General features: G+C 41.8%; 1 protein-coding gene across 3 annotated transcripts in view; it reads right to left on the reverse strand.

Annotated features, from left to right (window-relative positions):
* The window catches only part of LOC311128436 (myotubularin-related protein 13-like), a 141,711-nt gene that overhangs the window by 94,010 nt on the left and 28,045 nt on the right, over positions 1-19,656 (reverse strand). For all 3 annotated transcript variants that reach the window (XM_084160571.1, XM_084160570.1, XM_084160572.1), the window contains exon 2: positions 18,880-18,965. In XM_084160571.1, coding sequence (XP_084016697.1) covers positions 18,880-18,965 — 86 coding nt within the window. The remainder of the gene's footprint in view (positions 1-18,879; positions 18,966-19,656) is intronic.

Below are 19,656 nucleotides of genomic sequence, written 5' to 3' on the forward strand. Positions count from 1 at the left end.
AAATGCCTGTCTCCTTTAAGTGAAGGGTGGTATCTAAGCCTTCAAAGAGCCCAAAATAAAATGTAACCTTCAAATGCCTCCACCATTGACCGCCTACTCACAGCTTTTGAGGTAAGGGGTCCAAAATAATAACACCAAGGAAATCACAGCCTGATCTCTTTGGTCCAGAAGTGAAAGAATCCAAGAACATTTGAAAAATGTGTTATCAATCTTTTTGGTGTTGAAGGAACATTACTCTTACCTTGCATTCCTGCAATGACAGGCTCCCAAATCGCAAGGCTACTTTAACTTAATAATACGTCAAACAGATCAAGGCTGTTGTATAACATGTCATATCCCTAATTTGAGAAGAAACAAATGCACTGCGATGATTTGGGCTAAAAGCACTTTTCCATAATTTCACAATTGGCTTGCCTTACAGCTGTGTAGTGAGGTACTAGAGCTGAACCCAACCCAAAAATAAGTTCATACCCCCAGCACCTGACCAAATATCAGGCACACTATATCCTCACAATCATTTTAGAAAAACACTGAACAACTGGGAGACAGACAAACATTACCATGTTGTCCACACTCCATTTTTGACAGGCATCCAACTTCTATAAATCAAGAGAAGCATTAACTAAAAGCTCACCAAGTCTTATTCAGTCCCTCCAGGATTCCTTGATTCTGCAGTCGTTTATTTTTTTGTAAAATCAATTATTCCTTGCATATTATGCAATCACCACACTATTTCCTCATAAAACAGTCAAATCATTGCAATATTATCACATAAACTGACCCATCATCAATTTCAACCAATCACTGCACCTTTATCGCATAATGTGGTTCAATCATATGGTACATCTGGGCGGCAGGTAACCTAGAGGTTTGAGCGTTGGGCCAGTAGCCAAAAGGTCACTGGTTCGAATACCCGAGCTGGCAAGGTGAAAAATCTGTCAATGTGCCCTTGAACAAGGTATTTAACCCTAATTTGCTCCAGGGGCCCCGTACTACTATGGCTGACCCTGTAAAACAACACAAATTGGACAAAATCATTGTATATTGCCATGCCAAATGTCAGAATTGCCGCAACAAATTTTTTGCCTGCAAATATCACAAAAAATCCCCACGAAATCCTGGAGGGACTGCTTATTACAGCGTCCAGAGAAAGCACTGTTGATTCTCTCCATTCTGATTGAGATAGCAAGCATCATAAAAGAGAAAATGTCAATGTGGAGATTTAAGTAATGAGGTAGTGTTTTAGGTGAGAGTCCAGTGAGAGACTAGCTGGAATCCTGAGGAATGAGAGGAGCTCTAAACATCCACTAAGTGGATCTATAAATCTAACAACACCTCCAGGTTCCATATCTGAGTAAACGGCAGGATAGTAAAGCAGAGGAGAAGCCTGGCGGAGTATGCCAGAGACACCACAGAGAAGCAGCTTAGTCTGACAGGAGCATGGGAGTCAGTCGGACAGGGCTGGACACGACTCCCATTGTTTACTTGGTCAGCATCTCGCCCACAGCCAGACCACAACAACTGCAGTCTAGCAGTGACATTTTCAGCAGTGTACAGTTACGTCACTGCAAACAAACGCTCTGCAGGTACCTGCCTCATCCTCCACGTCGCATGAGGTGAGGAGGGTGGTCTTAAAACTCAACCAAAACAAAATGAAGATTGAGTCAAAGAGGGAGAATGCGTGATGGTTGTGAGGTGTCCAAGTGTGGGATGTGTTGGGAAGCCAGGGCTTTTAGCAGACCCTTTGATGATGTGCCGCCTGCTTCATTTATTGGGCTAAGAAAGGTCAATGGTATTGTGGAGTTTGCAGCTTTACACAGATGGACTTCACCAACCGACGTCACCAGAGTCCTTGAGAGTGGCACATGGTTCTACTGAGACCTTTTTTGGTTAGCTGGTATGCTACAATGTCGCCCTTTCAACCTCAATGAGACTGGTTGAAGTGCACATTGTACTGTATGAAAGCCTCTTCTTTAATAGACCTCCAACCTTTTAGAAACAATGACACACACACACACACCTTTCTTTATCTACCATCAGTTCTTTCAGTCTTGTTAAGATGGTTAAGGGCAGCACAATGTCAGTCTGAAATGCTCAAAATTATATTCAATAATGATTACAGGTTTGTTTTCCAACTGTCACATATTTCCACAGAGGAGACAAGACAAATTGCGCCTAGTAATTAAGGGACCCTGATGTTCAGTGTTGAATGCTCTCTGGAATGTGAGTGACCTCTCGCCCAGTGTTTTGCCTAGAGCTCAGCAACATATAAGTTAACAGTGTCGTGGGTACATAAGTGACAGAGAGAGAAAAAAACAGAAGGGGAGGGGGGTATATATGTTGGGGGTTGTTTAAGAATCACTCAATGACCACAAATAGCTGAAATAACAAACTTGTATCAGATTTAAAATACTATAAGACGGATGTGAATGGATATGGGCCTGCAATTAACTTTCATCAAAGCATTATACAAAGGGTCCATGTAATTAAATTAGCATACTCAACAATTGAGTAATAAACATCAGTCATTCCGATCATTTCTCTGGCATTTGTGTGGCACGTTTAATTTCCTTGTTGTGGACTTGATGGTAGTAAATTTAAAAAATTGAGAGATTGAGGCGCTGGAAGTATCCGATTCCAATACAAACAGAAAACACTCATGATAACCATCACAACACGCTGAAATTATTTCAGCACATTGATTCCATTACCCCTGAATCCCAATGCAGAAATAAAGATGGCCGGAGGGAGGTAAAAGTCAAACACTTGTATGTCACGATTTGTGATTAGGCCTTTCCTTTGGCATCATCAGAGAGGAATTCCTTAACCAGACTGATGTTGGAGCAGCCAGAGCAGAATATACACGGCACCTGGCACCTAATACCATAACCTGTTCAAAGGCACTTCAATATTTTGTCTTGCCTATTCACCCTCAATGGTACACATCCACAATCCATGTCTTAATCCATGTCTCAATCCTTCTTTAACCAGGTCTCCTCCCCTTCATCTACACTGATTGAAGTGGAATTAACATCAATAAGGGATCATAGCTTTCACCTGGATTCACCTGGTCAGTCTGTGTCATAGAAAGAGCAGGTGTATATACAGTGGGGGAAAAAAGTATTTAGTCAGCCACCAATTGTGCAAGTTCTCCCACTTAAAAAGATGAGAGAGGCCTGTAATTTTCATCATTGGTACACGTCAACTATGACAGACAAATTTAGGGAAAAAATCCAGAAAATCACATTGTAGGATTTTTAATGAATTTATTTGCAAATTATGGTGGAAAATAAGTATTTGGTCACCTACAAACAAGCAAGATTTCTGGCTCTCACAGACCTGTAACAACTTCTTTAAGAGGCTCCTCTGTCCTCCACTCGTTACCTGTATTAATGGCACCTGTTTGAACTTGTTATCAGTATAAAAGACACCTGTCCACAACCTCAAACAGTCACACTCCAAACTCCACTATGGCCAAGACCAAAGAGCTGTCAAAGGACACCAGAAACAAAATGGTAGACCTGCACCAGGCTGGGAAGACTGAATCTGCAATAGGTAAGCAGCTTGGTTTGAAGAAATCAACTGTGGGAGCAATTATTAGGAAATGGAAGACACAAGACCACTGATAATCTCCCTCGATCTGGGGCTCCACGCAAGTTCTCACCCCGTGGGGTCAAAATGATCACAAGAACGGTGAGCAAAAATCCCAGAACCACACGGGGGGGACCTAGTGAATGACCTGCAGAGAGCTGGGACCAAAGTAACAAAGCCTACCATCAGTAACACACTACGCCGCCAGGGACTCAAATCCTGCAGTGCAAGACGTGTCCCCCTGCTTAAGCCAGTACATGTCCAGGCCCGTCTGAAGTTTGCTAGAGTGCATTTGGATGATCCAGAAGAGGATTGGGAGAATGTCATATGGTCAGATGAAACCAAAATATAACTTGAATGCTGAGTTGCATCCAAAGAACACCATACCTACTGTGAAGCATGGGGGTGGAAACATCATGCTTTGGGGCTGTTTTTCTGCAAAGGGACCAGGACGACTGATCCGTGTAAAGGAAAGAATGAATGGGGCCATGTATCGTGAGATTTTGAGTGAAAACCTCCTTCCATCAGCAAGGGCATTGAAGATGAAACGTGGCTGGGTCTTTCAGCATGACAATGATCCCAAACACACCGCCCGGGCAACGAAGGAGTGGCTTCGTAAGAAGCATTTCAAGGTCCTGGAGTGGCCTAGCCAGTCTCCAGATCTCAACCCCATAGAAAATCTTTGGAGGGAGTTGAAAGTCTGTGTTGCCCAGCGACAGCCCCAAAACATCACTGCTCTAGAGGAGATCTGCATGGAGGAATGGGCCAAAATACCAGCAACAGTGTGTGAAAACCTTGTGAAGACTTACAGAAAGCATTTGACCTGTGTCATTGCCAACAAAGGGTATATAACAAAGTATTGAGAAACTTTTGTTATTGACCAAATACTTATTTTCCACCATCATTTGCAAATAAATTCATTAAAAATCCTACAATGTGATTTTCTGGATTTTATTCTCTCATTTTGTCTGTCATAGTTGACGTGTACCTATGATGAAAATTACAGGCCTCTCTCATCTTTTTAAGTGGGAGAACTTGCACAATTGGTGGCTGACTAAATACTTTTTTCCCCACTGTATGTAGGTTATATATTCCCCTAGTTTCAAAAGAAAACCATAGAACGTCTATGTGGGGGTCTAAGCTTAAGTCTTAGCCAAAAGTACCTTTGGATTGATTCTTGTTGTCGAAGTTTGTGCATGAAAGTAAAAATGTGTGAAGTGAATGATAGACCTACACTCTATCCATATCGAACACCCTCATTCACGGGGGTAGGGAAAATTCAATTTCAGGCAATCTAGGAAATTAACTTAAATCATGTCATACAGAGAATTGATGAATCCTCATAGGGAATAATAGGTTCTCAATGGATGCATTGGAACCAAGGGAAATTGAAACAGCCTTGACTTTCTGAATGCAGTAATCCATGTCAGTGGTGCTGTGGTTGGTCTCTGGTCACGGAGTTGAGGTGTATCCATCCTGAACATGAGCTGGCCAAATGTCACTCCTGTTTATGGGATACAGTTTGTCCTTGTGTGTCCGTAGCATCTTTATCCCCAAGTCACAACATGGACCGGACTCTTCTGAATCTATGACATTTCACTGCTGAGGACTCCAATTAATGCTGACTGTCTGTACTTCCCCTTACCATCTCCTCTTCCTGTGCCTCCATCCATCCAGCCTATTGTACATCAAGAGGTCAATGCTAGGGCTGGGAATTTCCAGGGACCTCACGATACGATATTATCATGATACTTAGGTGCAGATACGATATGTATTGCGATTCTCACGATTTTATATGTATTGTGATTCAATACTGCGAATTTTGAGCAATTTGATGTTCCAAACATATTGCCCACTATACACTGTGTACAAAACAGTAAGAACACCTGCTCTTTCCACAATTGAGACATGGATTGTGTAAGTGTGCCATTCAGAGTGTGAATGGGAAAGACAAGATTTAAGTGCCTTTGAACAGGGAATGGTAGTAATGCCAGGCGCACCGGTATGAGTGTGTTAAGAACTGCAACGCTGCTGGGTTTTTCCACACTCAACAGTTTCCTGTGTGTATCAAGAATAGTCCACCACCCAAAGGACATCCAGCCAACTTGACACAACTGTGGGAAGCACAGGAGTCAACATGGGCCAGCATCCCTGTGGAACGCTTTTGACACCTTGTAGAGTCCATGCCCCGACTAATTAAGGCTGTTCTGAGGGAAAAGGGGGGTGCAACTCAATATTATGAAGGCGTTCCCAATGTTTTGTACACTCAGTGCTGCAGAGAGACAAGAGAAAGCATGTGAAAACGAGTTTTGATCAGTCAGGGAAATAAAAGTGCTGAAAACATGTTGGCTCACCATTTAAAAGGAAGATTGAGAACAAGCTATAGAATGGAAAATACCAGAGTTTTGGCGTAGGTACAGCCGACTAGCGCTAGCTAATGCTACCTACAGTAGCAAAAAACAATAGTCAAATATAATATCATCCAAAAATAATATTGCGATATGTATCTGTATCAATCACTAGTCAATGCAACAGTAGAGGTAAGCACGTGTGTGGAGAGGCATATTGCAACAAGTGAAAAGTGGCCTGTAGTGAACAAATCTCTGTGTTTGGGACAACATACATTTTGGCACACCTTCCTGAGTGAAGTTGTCTGTAACACCACAGGCTCTAGGCGTAAGCAGAGCAGTCCAGCCTGGCAGATGAGAGAAGTGGAGCTGGGTCATATATATAGCCTACTCGTCACTTGCCTGAAAAGATTAGAAACACATTTTCGGAGCTCGAGTTGTAAACTCTTTTTCTTGGTGCATTCTTCATCTGGGGTTATTTAGTTTGCTGGGGGCCTGTTTTGACCACAAAATGCTTTTCGTGCTCAGCCCCATCCGCTTTTTTTCATTCTACAGATGTATTCCAAGCGTTAGTAAACGACTCATTTTCTTTTTTATGGCGTGGAGAAAATCTGCAAATAATAACAATTTACATACCAGCTAAAACTGGAGCCAAATTGCTTGGTGGGGTATGTTAAACACTACAGTGTATCTTCATTAAAAGTTCAAAGTTGGAATCCCATTCATTTGGCCTTTGACCAAAGTGTGTCACACCCCAGTGGGGACACCAGGACTGGCCCCCTTACATGCTGCGTGCTGCCTCACTTCTCTCTACTTTTTCCATTTACAATAATAAATACATCAACAACATTGTAATGCTATTGGTTTCATCCAATCCTCTAATTGTCTTGAACATATAATTTTAGAGGAAGCACACAATTTAGAATTTAGAAACCATGACGTGCATTAGTGGCTGTTATAAATGGTCATGGTTACTCAGCTTTTAGTTGTTTATTGTAATGCAATCTAATGTGTCACATATGGGCCAGTATATCTTCTCTTTAGTCTCATCAGACACAATGACTGAAGCTGCTCTTGGGGGTCCTCCACACGCACAATGCCTCCTAAATGCCACAACATCACAAATCAACATGGAAGAGTTCAGGGGGCCATATATTGGAAACCAAGCACACATGGGTGTCCAAGGACATCTGTAGACATGAGTGATGTTGTTTGGCTGAACTAGTGGTAATGCTTCTATATTTAACTACCACCCTACAGGGGCTGGATATTTGGAGGATGATGCTGTGAGGATGCTGTCAAAGTTCATCGATCCCTAGGAGACGGAGCGGGAAGATGGCTCTGCAGCGTGATACATTAGTGCTATAACTCACAGAGCAGCACAGCCATGATGGCCACCAGCAGAGCGGACCTAGTGACTCACACAGGAAGACCACACAATGACCCACAGCACAACATCCTCAAAATAAGTATATTTGTTCTTCACTAAGAGCTTGTGTCTCCTTCGTAAAATCCCATAAATATCCATGCATAAACAAGGTCGCTGGAATGTTCACCTAAAACCATGGACACTGGCCAGAGACCCTCAGACTTCCGCTGCAGCTCTTCATGGCATTCAAGTAGATTTGTCATTCATTAAAAGCACTTCTTTAATTTTAAAAAGGTCCCGAACAGTCATTCTGATTCCCATGTAAAATAGCCTTTTGAGTGACAAAAATATCACCCATAATATATTTTTTTGGGATAGAAATGCTCAATATTTGAGAAAAAAGTACTTTCTCACTCATGGATAACTACCAGGAAGTTTGAAAAGACAGGCTGAGTGGGCGTGAAGCTTATATTAATGAGCTCACCTTGACTGACAGCTCTTTGAAACGCCTAGGGTAAGCGTACCTATTAAGCCCACGTACCCATTAAGCCCACTTCCACCTTTAGATTCAAATAAAAAAACTAACATTTTCTGCTGTTTAATGTTTCAACTAATTCATCTGGTTGTTATATCCATAATTTTTTTTATTTTAAGCCAATCAGATGCTTTATTAAGTTAGACAATTATTTGTGGCCAATTTCAAAGCTGTGGCAAATTTCAAAGCAGCAAAATAACTTTGGTATTGAGGCTCCTGTCAGATAAACAAATTGTTCTGATATTTTTAGCACCTTTTCAGATAAGTGATCATACTTTACCTAAAATTAAGAGATGAATGTGCTAATATATGCACATTATAGCATATTTCATGAGCATTTCTTGCCAATTGAAAATATGAGTTTTTCATGCTAGCAGTCGTGCCTGCATGTTACAGTCTCACAGTAGTAACATACCTTGGTGAACTACAATTAAGTGATAATGCCCAAGAAGCCGGTGTTTGGAGGATATACTGACACGGGTGTTGTTAGGCCCGAGACGAAGTTGAGTGCTGACAAACCGTGCCAATATATCCTCCAAACACTGGCTTCGAGGGTATTATCACTTTTATACAACGGGTCACAACCATATTCAAATAATGATTGACATATTTTCATTAAAAACTTTATTTTGATGAATTTATTCATACTATTTCATCCTTCCACAAGATATAGTCCCGACACAAATCTAGGGTTGCTACCCAAGCCGGCTGGTTGTTCGTTCTATCGGTTCGGTTGCCGGAGACGCAGCCCAGTCGTTTAGTCTTTTTGTTCTATATCTAGTCGTTCGTTGTAAATGTTCCATTGCCATACTGGCTGGCAACATTCCGATCCCTTGCTTGCCAACTACGGCTAACTTACAGTCACGTCAAAAAGCCAGAATAACAGCAAGAGACATTTATTTGGATACATCCATAACAAATGAGCTAATGAGGCACGATTTTGCCTTGCATAGAAAATGTGCATAATCGTCTGTTGTTCAGAGGAGCTAGCCAACAACACAGCGAGCACAATCACTTCAAACTGAAGCTGGAAAGACTGCAAACTGGCTACACTTTATTTAGTTTTACCTGTTTTCTATTGACATTTCTTTGTATATATCCATAAAAATGATGCCAGCCGATTCATGATTTCGACTAGCTGAGGAAACGCTGCCAGCCTGTCTGTCTCATCCCGACTCCTTCATTACTATGGGACAGCTGGAGATCAAATTTGAATATTTAAACAATTTTGCAAATGTCGGAGAGACAGACAGCAAGGTTCACACAAATCTCCACTGTTGAAAACAAAATGTTAGTCTAAAAGAAATGTGAGATAATGTCTAGATGCTTTTTATAGTAGAGATCAAGTTTATAAATTGCTTGGCTGGGCTGATGAGACAGTGGATTGCGCAGTCAGATGGAACAGAGTAAATAGGCATTTTACCGTCATAGATTTAGCCGGTGGTAAATTGTGGAATAGACACTGGCTGGAATGCGGTTTTAACCAATCAGCATTCAGGATTAGACCCACCCATTGTATAACAAGATAATAGATTTCAGGTATCACAGCTTACATTTCATGAATTTTGTCTTATTTTACTGTTAAATACATTTTTGCAAATAAAAAAACAGAAATATCACATTTACATAAGTATTTCAGACTCTTTACTCAGTACTTTGTTGAAGCACCTTCCTCATCAATCTACTCACAATACCTCATGACAAAGCGAAAACACGTTTTTAGAAATTTTTGCGTATAACAAAATATATAATAATACCTTATTTACATAAGCATTCAGACACTTTGCTATGAGACTCGAAATTGAGCTCAGGTGCATCCTTTTTCCATTGATCATCCTTGAGATGTTTCTACAACTTGATTGGAGTCCACCTGTGGTAAATTCAATTGATTGGACATTATTTGGAAAGGCACACACCTGTCTAGATAAGGTCCCACAGTTGACAGTGCATGTCAGAGCAAAAACCAAGCCATGAGGTTGAAGGAATTGTCCGTAGAGCTCCGAGACAGGATTGTGTCGAGGCACAGATCTGGGGAAGGGTACCAAAACATTTCTGCAGCGTTGAAGGTCCCCAAGAACACAGTGGCCTCCGTCATTCTTAAATGGAAGATGTCTGGAACCACAAAGACTCTTCCTAGAGCTGGCCACTCGGCCAAACTGACCAATCGGGGGAGAAGCGCCTTGGTCAAGGAGGTAACCAAGAACCCGATGGTCACTCTGACAGAGCTCCAGAGTTCCTCTTTGGAGATGGGAGAACCTTCCAGAAGGACAACATCTATGCAGCACTCCACCAACCAGGCCTTTATGGTAGAGTGGCCAGATGAAAGCCACTTCTCAGTAAAAGGCACATGACTGCCCGCTTGGAGTTTGCCAAAAGGCTCATAAAGGGCTCTCAGACCATGAGAAACAAGATTCTCTGGTCTGATGAAACCAAGATTGAACTCTTTGGCCTGAATGCCAAGCGTCACGTCTGGAGGAAACCAGGCACCGCTCATCACCTGGCCAATACCATCCCTACGGTGATGCATGGTGGTGGCAGCATCATACTGTGGAGATGTTTTACAGCGGCAGCGACTGGGAGACTAGTCAGGATCGAGGGATAGATGAACGGAGCAAAGTACAGAGAGATCCTTGATGAAAACCTGCTCCAGACCTCAGACTGGGACGAATGTTCACCTTACAACAGGACAACAACCCTAAGCACACAGCCAAGACAACGCAGGAGTGGCTTCGGGACAAGTCTCTGAATGTCCATGAGTGGCCCAGCCAGAGCCCGAACTTGAACCTGATCGAACATCTCTGGAGAGACCTGAAAATAGCTGTGCAGCGACGCTCCCCATCCAATCTGACACAGCTTGAGAGGATCTGCAGAGAAGAATGAGAGGAACTCCCCAAATACAGGTGTGCCAAGCTTGTAGCGTCATACCCAAAGGGTCTGAATACTTATGTAAATTTGATATTTCCATTTTTTATTTTAAATAAATTTGCACCAAAGAATGTACCTGTTTTTGCTTTGTCATTATGGGGTATTGTGTGTAGATTGATGAGGGAAAAAATACAATTTAATCAATTTTAGAATAAGGCTGTAATGTAACAGAATGTGGAAAAGGTCAAGGGGTCTGAATACTTTCCGAACACAAAAAAGTATTTAGTCAGCCACCAATTGTGCAAGTTCTCCCACTTAAAAAGATGAGAGAGGCCTGTAATCTTCATCATAGGTTCACGTCAACTATGACAGACAAATTGAGAGAAAAAAATTCCAGAAAAACACATTGTAGGATTTTTAATGAATTTATTTGCAAATTATGGTGGAAAATAAGTATTTGGTCACCTACAAACAAGCAAGATTTCTGGCTCTCACAGACCTGTAACTTCTTCTTTAAGAGGCTCCTCTGTCCTCCACTCGTTACCTGTATTAATGGCACCTGTTTGAACTTGTTATCAGTATAAAAGACACCTGTCCACAACCTCAAACAGTCACACTCCAAACTCCACTATGGCCAAGACCAAAGAGCTGTCAAAGGACACCAGAAACAAAATTGTAGACCTGCACCAGGCTGGGAAGACTGAATCTGCAATAGGTAAGCAGCTTGGTTTGAAGAAATCAACTGTGGGAGCAATTATTAGGAAATGGAAGACATACAAGACCACTGATAATCTCCCTCGATCTGGGGCTCCACGCAAGATCTCACCCCGTGGGGTCAAAATGATCACAAGAACGGTGAGCAACAATCCCAGAACCACACGGGGGGACCTAGTGAATGACCTGCAGAGAGCTGGGACCAAAGTAACAAAGCCTACCATCAGTAACACACTACGCCGCCAGGGACTCAAATCCTGCAGTGCCAGACGTGTCCCCCTGCTTAAGCCAGTACATGTCCAGGCCCGTCTGAAGTTTGCTAGAGTGCATTTGGATGATCCAGAAGAGGATTGGGAGAATGTCATATGGTCAGATGAAACCAAAATATAACTTTTTGGTAAAAATTCAACTCGTCGTGTTTGGAGGACAAAGAATGCTGAGTTGCATCCAAAGAACACCATACCTACTGTGAAGCATGGGGGTGGAAACATCATGCTTTGGGGCTGTTTTTCTGCAAAGGGACCAGGACGACTGATCCGTGTAAAGGAAAGAATGAATGGGGCCATGTATCGTGAGATTTTGAGTGAAAACCTCCTTCCATCAGCAAGGGCATTGAAGATGAAACGTGGCTGGGTCTTTCAGCATGACAATGATCCCAAACACACCGCCCGGGCAACGAAGGAGTGGCTTCGTAAGAAGCATTTCAAGGTCCTGGAGTGGCCTAGCCAGTCTCCAGATCTCAACCCCATAGAAAATCTTTGGAGGGAGTTGAAAGTACGTGTTGCCCAGCGACAGCCCCAAAACATCACTGCTCTAGAGGGGATCTGCATGGAGGAATGGGCCAAAATACCAGCAACAGTGTGTGAAAACCTTGTGAAGACTTACAGAAAACGTTTGACCTGTGTCATTGCCAACAAAGGGTATATAACAAAGTATTGAGAAACTTTTGTTATTGACCAAATACTTATTTTCCACCATAACTTGCAAATAAATTCATAAAAAATCCTACAATGTGATTTTCTGGATTTTTTTTCCTAATTTTGTCTGTCATAGTTGACATGTACCTATGATGAAAATTACAGGCCTCTCTCATCTTTTTAAGTGGGAGAACTTGCACAATTGGTGGCTGACTAAATACTTTTTTTACCCACTGTAAGTGCTACTTTCATGATGAATAGCAATGATCAGTTTATTTTAATAACTTTATGGGAGATTAATATAATCACATTTTAAATAAAAAAAGTTTGTAAATTTTGACATTTTTATTTGAAACACCAATGGGCTTAAAGGGTACACTTGGTACACATTAAGCCCAGGCTAGACTTTTCACATATTTAAACAAATATTTGTATGTCTTATAAAAAACATGTGTAAGTAAAGGCATAAAACTTCAGTTTTGGGCAGTTTATTTTATGTTAAAAATTTATAAACTTATATTTTTGTGGGCTTAATAGGTACACTTACCCTGTGTCAAGAAACTTTGATGCAGTGAGAAGTGTTGCAGTAGAATCATCAAGCTAATTTGGTGATAAACAAAGCAACTCAAACATTGAAATTGCATCAATGAACATTTTATAGATCTCCTGTTTGGCATGTCTCCTGTGATGTGGTTCACAGCAGCACTGATGGATGTGTTGACATGACAACTGCGTCAGAGTTTTGAACGACCTCCCGCCCTTTTGTTCCATGCTGGCTGAAGACCTAGCTAGCCAGTAACTAGCTAACACCAGACACAGATGAAAGGGGAGACATAAGTATCTTTGCCATATATGAATAGTGTAAACTTAATTATATTTGCTGACACCCTACAAGTCAAATGTTGGCATCAGTAGAGTAGCTATCTAGCTATATCAGTCATTTGTCATACTTTGGTCATAATACGTTGATCTGGTTTCATCCAAATATCATCCAATTTCATGAAAAACATGACTGACTGTTCATGACCTTTAAGCGTACATCTGACAACAAAAATATATATTGCTGCATCCATACAGGTCTCTATGTTTTTCCTTGAAAACGAACATCTAACCATTAACGGAATTTCTGAGGTTTACAAATATTTCCCATTCCCACTGGGGGAAAAAATTGGCTCCACTCTCAACAACACTGACATACATTATGCAACAGGTTGGCTGCTCACGGGCTCCTCCACCTGCCCGTCTGGTCTGATCTGGCCTGGTCTATTTCACTGGACCTCTTGAAAGGCCTGGATGAGACTGACTGACTGTGTTATCAAACTCAGACAGCTGTGGTGATGCATGACTCAGGGGTGCGTGCTTAGTCCCCTCCTGTACTCCCTGTTCAGCCACGACTGCATGGCCAAACACGACTCCAATACAATCATTAAGTTTGCTGACGACACAACAGTGGTAGGCCTGATCACCAACAACGATGAGACAACCTATAGGGAGGAGGTCAGAGACCTGGAAGTGTGATGCCAGGACAACAACCTCTCCCTCAATATGAGCAAGACAAAGGAGCTGATCGTGGACTACAGGAAAAGGCGGGCCCAACAGGCCCCCATTAACATCGACGGGGCTGTAGAGGAGCGGGTCGAGAGTTAAGTTCCTTGGTGTCCACATCAACAACAAACTATTATGGTCCAAACACACCAAGACAGTCGTGAAGAGGGCACGACAACACCTTTTCCCCCTCAGGAGACTGAAAAGACTTGGCATGGGTCCCCAGATTCTCAAAAAATTATACAGCTGCACCATCGAGAGCATCCTGACCGGTTGCATCACCGCCTGGTATTGCAACTGCTCGGCATCTGACCGTAAGGCACTACAGAGGGTAGTGCGTACAGCCCAGTACATCACTGGGGCCAAGCTTCCTGCCATCCAGGACCTATATACTAGGTGGTGTCAGAGGAAGGCCCAACATTTTTTCAAAGACTCTAGTCACCAAAGTCATAGACTGCATGGCAAGCAGTACCGGAGCGCCAAGTCACAAACCAAAAGGCTCCTTATCAGCTTCTAGCCCCCAAGCCATAAGACTGCTGAACAATTAATCAAAGTTTATTTTGTAAATATTTTCTTAACTCTTTTTTGAACTGCATTGTTGGTTAAGGGCTTGTAAGTAAGCATTTCACGGTAGGGTCTACACCTGTTGTATTCGGTGCATGTGACAAATACAATTGTATTTTATTTGACTACTCTGACATCCAAAGCCCTTCTCTAGACAAGACTGGAGTTGGTACAGGAGCAAGCTTCAGCTTAGCACTGAGAGACTAGAGAGCATCTTAGTAATGCTACCAAATCTCCCCAGTGTACTTTCACCGAGGCCAGGAGGAATGTGCCTGGGTTTACCAAGAATCCACCTGACTGCATCAAAAAAGGACAGGATTGTAACGTCTACTTTAATGTCAAGAGAAAAAACAACAATGACTTGTAGGCATACAGAGTGAGGTCTACTTCTTCTGACTGGAATGTCAATGTTACATGAGGTTTGCATGACTAGGCCTAGCCTAAATCAAACACAAAGTTTCCAATTCTGAAGTGAAAAATGTCAATAAAAAAAATGGAGAATAAATTCCTTTAAAAAAAGGCTGATTCCATCATCCTGTTTTTCTGCTCAAAGCAAATAGGGACTACATATACCCCAGCCAGGCTAACAGCTAGCAGGAAACCTCATTCACCAGGGCAAAGTGTGGAGTCTCTCAGCACTGAGGTGAGCAGGGCTTGACATTGAGGCTTGTCCGGGGAAAGTAAAACAATTGTGGGACAACCAGAATATAGATGTCAGTTGTCCGAATGGACAAGTAAAAAAATCACAATATCAAACAAGTACTCTGATCAGAATTGGATCATGCAACGCACAGATGGACAGTACATGGTTGACATTCTGAGTAAATTGCCTATATTCCTATTTGCTATAGCCTATTTGAATAAATATGTTATATGTTTACACAAAGCAAGAGAACAATGTAGTCTCACCAAAGCAGCGCAAAATATCCGGTCAGAAAATCTGTTGTTTTTAGCTCTCTCTCTCCAATGATCTGGGCCAATAGCCGAAGTCTATTTGTATAGCAGACACCAATGTTCCCTATAACTTATTTTGCAACTGAGCAAATTTCTGGTCTGCTGAGCGCAAACTTGAACGTTGTGAAAATTCTGTGCAACTTCAGGCGCGCGTTTACTGTGAACACTGAGGCTGTACCTGCTTTAAGTTACAGTTTTAACAGTGGCCAAGTAGGCTACTGTGGCTATTTGATCATAATGTAGGCCTACCAGAGTGGCCTACGATCAAAAACAATGGAGAAAATGCACCCCATAACATCTTCACATGGAAATAGCTGTTCTATCATTCAGCCTACAGTAGCAGCCAATGTGTGGTGTTCAATGTAGACCTACATATCATGAGATTTTTGAGAAAAACATGCAGGGCTTGACATTAACCTGTTTATCCACTTGTCCTTCAGACAAGGAAGTGACTGAAAATGTTGTGTTGTTTGATGCAAGAAATCACTTTACAAAATAAAAATGCAGTATTATTCCCATACCATTATTAGAGAATCAGAAATGACGCTACCCTCTGCCTATTGGCTACTTAGCTTATTCAAGCCTGTCTCAAAAATACAGCACGCACGCAGCTTAGAGGGAACACTGGCAGACACTCTGGTGTCGTATTGTTATAGAAGCCCACATTTACTCTACATTTGATATGAATTTGACTTGACCTATTAAGCCACTTACAGTTTAATGCATGCTGGATTTCTCCCACCGCACTATTTCATGATCAAACAATGAATTCATCTAATGGAGTTCTAGGCTCTCAGAAAGTTTGAAGTTGTTTTTAAATGACCCAAAAACATGGGAGGCCTAAAGTAATAATGAGAGAGATAGAAGAAACAATAGCAAAATCTAATGAGAAATTTGAACAAACCTTACAGTTGAGCAAAGCATTATAAGACAGAAATGATGCATGAATGAGAGGCTAGAAAAGAAATCCCTCCTTGCCATTGTGAACCAAACAACCAAAAGCCTAATCCTACTAACTGAAACATCATAAAATAATTAAGACAAATTAAAGTTATGAACAGTATTTTGAAAACTATTCGAATAAAGTGTTTAATGCCCTAAAGTTGCCGCTTTTAAATGGGAATAATTATGAAAGTCTGAGTCACAGATGTATTTTGAATGACAAACATTTTAGGCCACAAGAAGTGAAATTGAGCAAACAATATCAAGATCACGAGTCCAAAGAAAAGGCTACAGCTGAAGAAAGATTATGAAAGAAATGGCCTAAACTAATTTCCATATTATTCTAGCAATGTGCAACCTACCTACAACACATATAGTAGCCTAGGCTAATAAGAGAGAAGAAGATGAGACAAAAATGCGAATCAGTTTATAATTATTCAGTTCTGAGGACAGCAGAGTTGCTCTGCAGCCCATTATGATTTACAACCCATCACAAAAAACGCACAGTCAGCTAGGATCGTTGCCTGTGTCACTCGCTCCATCTGCACGATTCGGCACTCACAGACACACAGATAGCCAGATAGGCCTAGGCTACTATACATCTCTTTCGTGCCACAGCTCCACCAGAGTGGAATAGGCTATTTGAAAATATTTGGGTCAACTAAATATATTTAGTCAATGTTATGATACTTTTGACTGCTGAATCCCAACTGTCAATCACTTAGATGTATTTTCAGGTTTGTGAAGCAACTGCTTTCTATCCCTCTCGATCTGGTGTTCTCTCAGTTTCCGTGTTTTGCGCCGCACAGACCGGACAAGTTTAAGCGGTTGTCAATGGATTATGGTCATTGTAGTTAATTACCACAATTTCTGTGCTGAACTATGTAGAATATTGGCTGTTGGAAACTACAACTCCCTACTACATTGCACAGTTCAGGCTTCATCTGATTTATCTCTACAGAAACTACTCATCTTGCTCACAGCAAAAAAAAAGAAACTAAATGGAATTCAAATAATTGAACAGACATCGGTCAATTAGTTGTTTAAAAAACCAAAAATAACAGATTTTTGTTAAATCGCTTAGCACTACTTGTCCCAAACTGAGGGCTATGCCAAAAATGTGGACATTGAGTAACATAACCCACAAATTGGCAACACGTTTTTCTGTGAAAGCATATGCTAAATGTAACATAAAATCCATAGTGAAAAAACTGAAATTGTAACTAGAACATACTATATAACAGAGGAAGAAGAAATGCCCATGTGTATCCACTTGGCATTAAAAAGGCAGAGTAGTTTAGCCTCCATGAGGGGAGAAGTGCATATGTGACCGTAAACAAATGTTCAAAATGTAGCAGCGATTGCATCTTTAAGAAATTGTGCTGATTTTGCTTGTTCTAAGTAAATGGCTCAAGTAGTGCCTGGAATCTGTCAAAACATCGGGACATTAGGGAGTCTTCGCAGGACAGTGGCATTTAGGAGGCGCCTCGCTCTCCTTGCTGTTGACTGTGGGCCAAAAGCATCCTCATTTAAATCATTTAGTATGTCCAAGTAAACAAACAAATAAACAAACACGCAGGCGGGCAGGCCCCATTGGCCATGCGCTTGCCGGGGAACACTGTTGAACTGTGGGAGGTTGCCTGGGCCAGTGAGTTTACTGCTACTGTTGCCCTGGATATTGACTTCCAGATCTCTCCAGACCCAGATAAGCAAATATTTTTTTCTCGATGAGTGCAATGATATGGGATAGAGGAAGATAGAGTAATGAGAGCGACAGAGGGAGAGAGAGGGATGCAACTCCCTAATGCAACCAAAAAAGGAAGATGGTGACACCCAGCAGAGGGAGCGATAACAGGCTGGACATAGCTGAGGATTCTGGGAGGGGGGTAGGAATGTCCCAATTAGTGGAGGCGGAAAGGGTTGAAACAAACTCTTGAATAAACAATCATTATGCATTTGTTGACACAGGAAATGCCAATATTTGCTCTGCACACTCCAGAAGAACATGTGTCCTGGGAACATGTCTCAACTGTTGTGCCACTCCTGGGGTTCTTGTCAGTACGATACGGCAACAGAACATTTCACAGTGCAAAAGAACGTTGGCATCTCAGTCAGTGGAGAGGATAAAAAAAAAAATTTTAAATCGGGAAGTCGGGAAGTGGGCACTGTGAGAGGATTAACCAGGGAAACACTGCACAACCTGTACAAATGACACATTAACTCCAGGGAGGGCTCCCTTAGTGAACAGAGCACTCGAACAGCATGATTGGTTGGAGCACCGTAGCTTAGCAAGCCCATTTTCCATTGCAGACAAAATAACCACTAAAATAGTCCTCAGTCACAAAAGGAAATTATGCAATCCTCTCTAAATTTTGCTCCATCAGGCAGAGCCCCATGTGTACATTAGGTCAACTCAAGTTCTGCAAAGAGAAACCAGAGCACCCATCAAACATGCAGGCTGAGGTAGGGAGGTTAATGTGGGGAAGCAAGTTCTCTCAACACTGTGTCAGTCTCAGTGACATTTTATGTACTCACCATCTCCACCCCCTGGGGAAACACTGTGCCCTCCCAGTCCTTCTTGGGAAAGCGCTGGATGATCTTCCCACATCCTTCTCCTTCACCTGGAAACCAAACCAAACAATGGCAATCAATTGTAGGGAAGACCCGGCATGGTACAGATCTGATCTGATGTCAAGGTGTCCTCCACCTAAGGAGTAGCCTGAATGATATTATCTACAATCTTATAGAATTCATCTAGGACAGAGCTCTAGGACCTATACCACCAACAGGAAGAGAGGGAAGAGATAAGCTCCTCTAGTTAACACAGCCAGATGCATTGTGTACAGTGAATGATGCATGGGTCAAGATAATGTTCTGTGGAATGGACATTTTACAATAAAAAAGTCAGCTTTTCAGATTGTTAAAGGACATACTGGTTGTGAATGGCCCTAATAAAACTATTTTTCCAAAAGAGAGAGTTGAAGGAGGCATTCGAGGACGCACAAATCATTTTGATGTATGATCACATTTCCAGACTTCCTAATTGGCACAATCGGTTAGGTCCACTGTGATGATTCTCCTTGTATTTTCCATCTTTCTCTTCGTTCTGTGGGAACACTTCGACCACAACTTACAAGAGGAAAGCACAGATAAGTAGCACTACAGGGTCATAACAGCAGAACATCCATCCTGTGCTTCTCCAGAGGTAATGTATGAGGGAATGTGTTGCTCCTGAGTGCTAACAAATATCCCAAGATAGCCATGTTAAAGGGATACTTCTGGATTTTGGCAATAATGACCTTTATCTAGTCA

Source organism: Coregonus lavaretus (assembly GCF_964263955.1).
Source record: "Coregonus lavaretus genome assembly, chromosome: 4".
NCBI lineage: Eukaryota > Metazoa > Chordata > Actinopteri > Salmoniformes > Salmonidae > Coregonus > Coregonus lavaretus.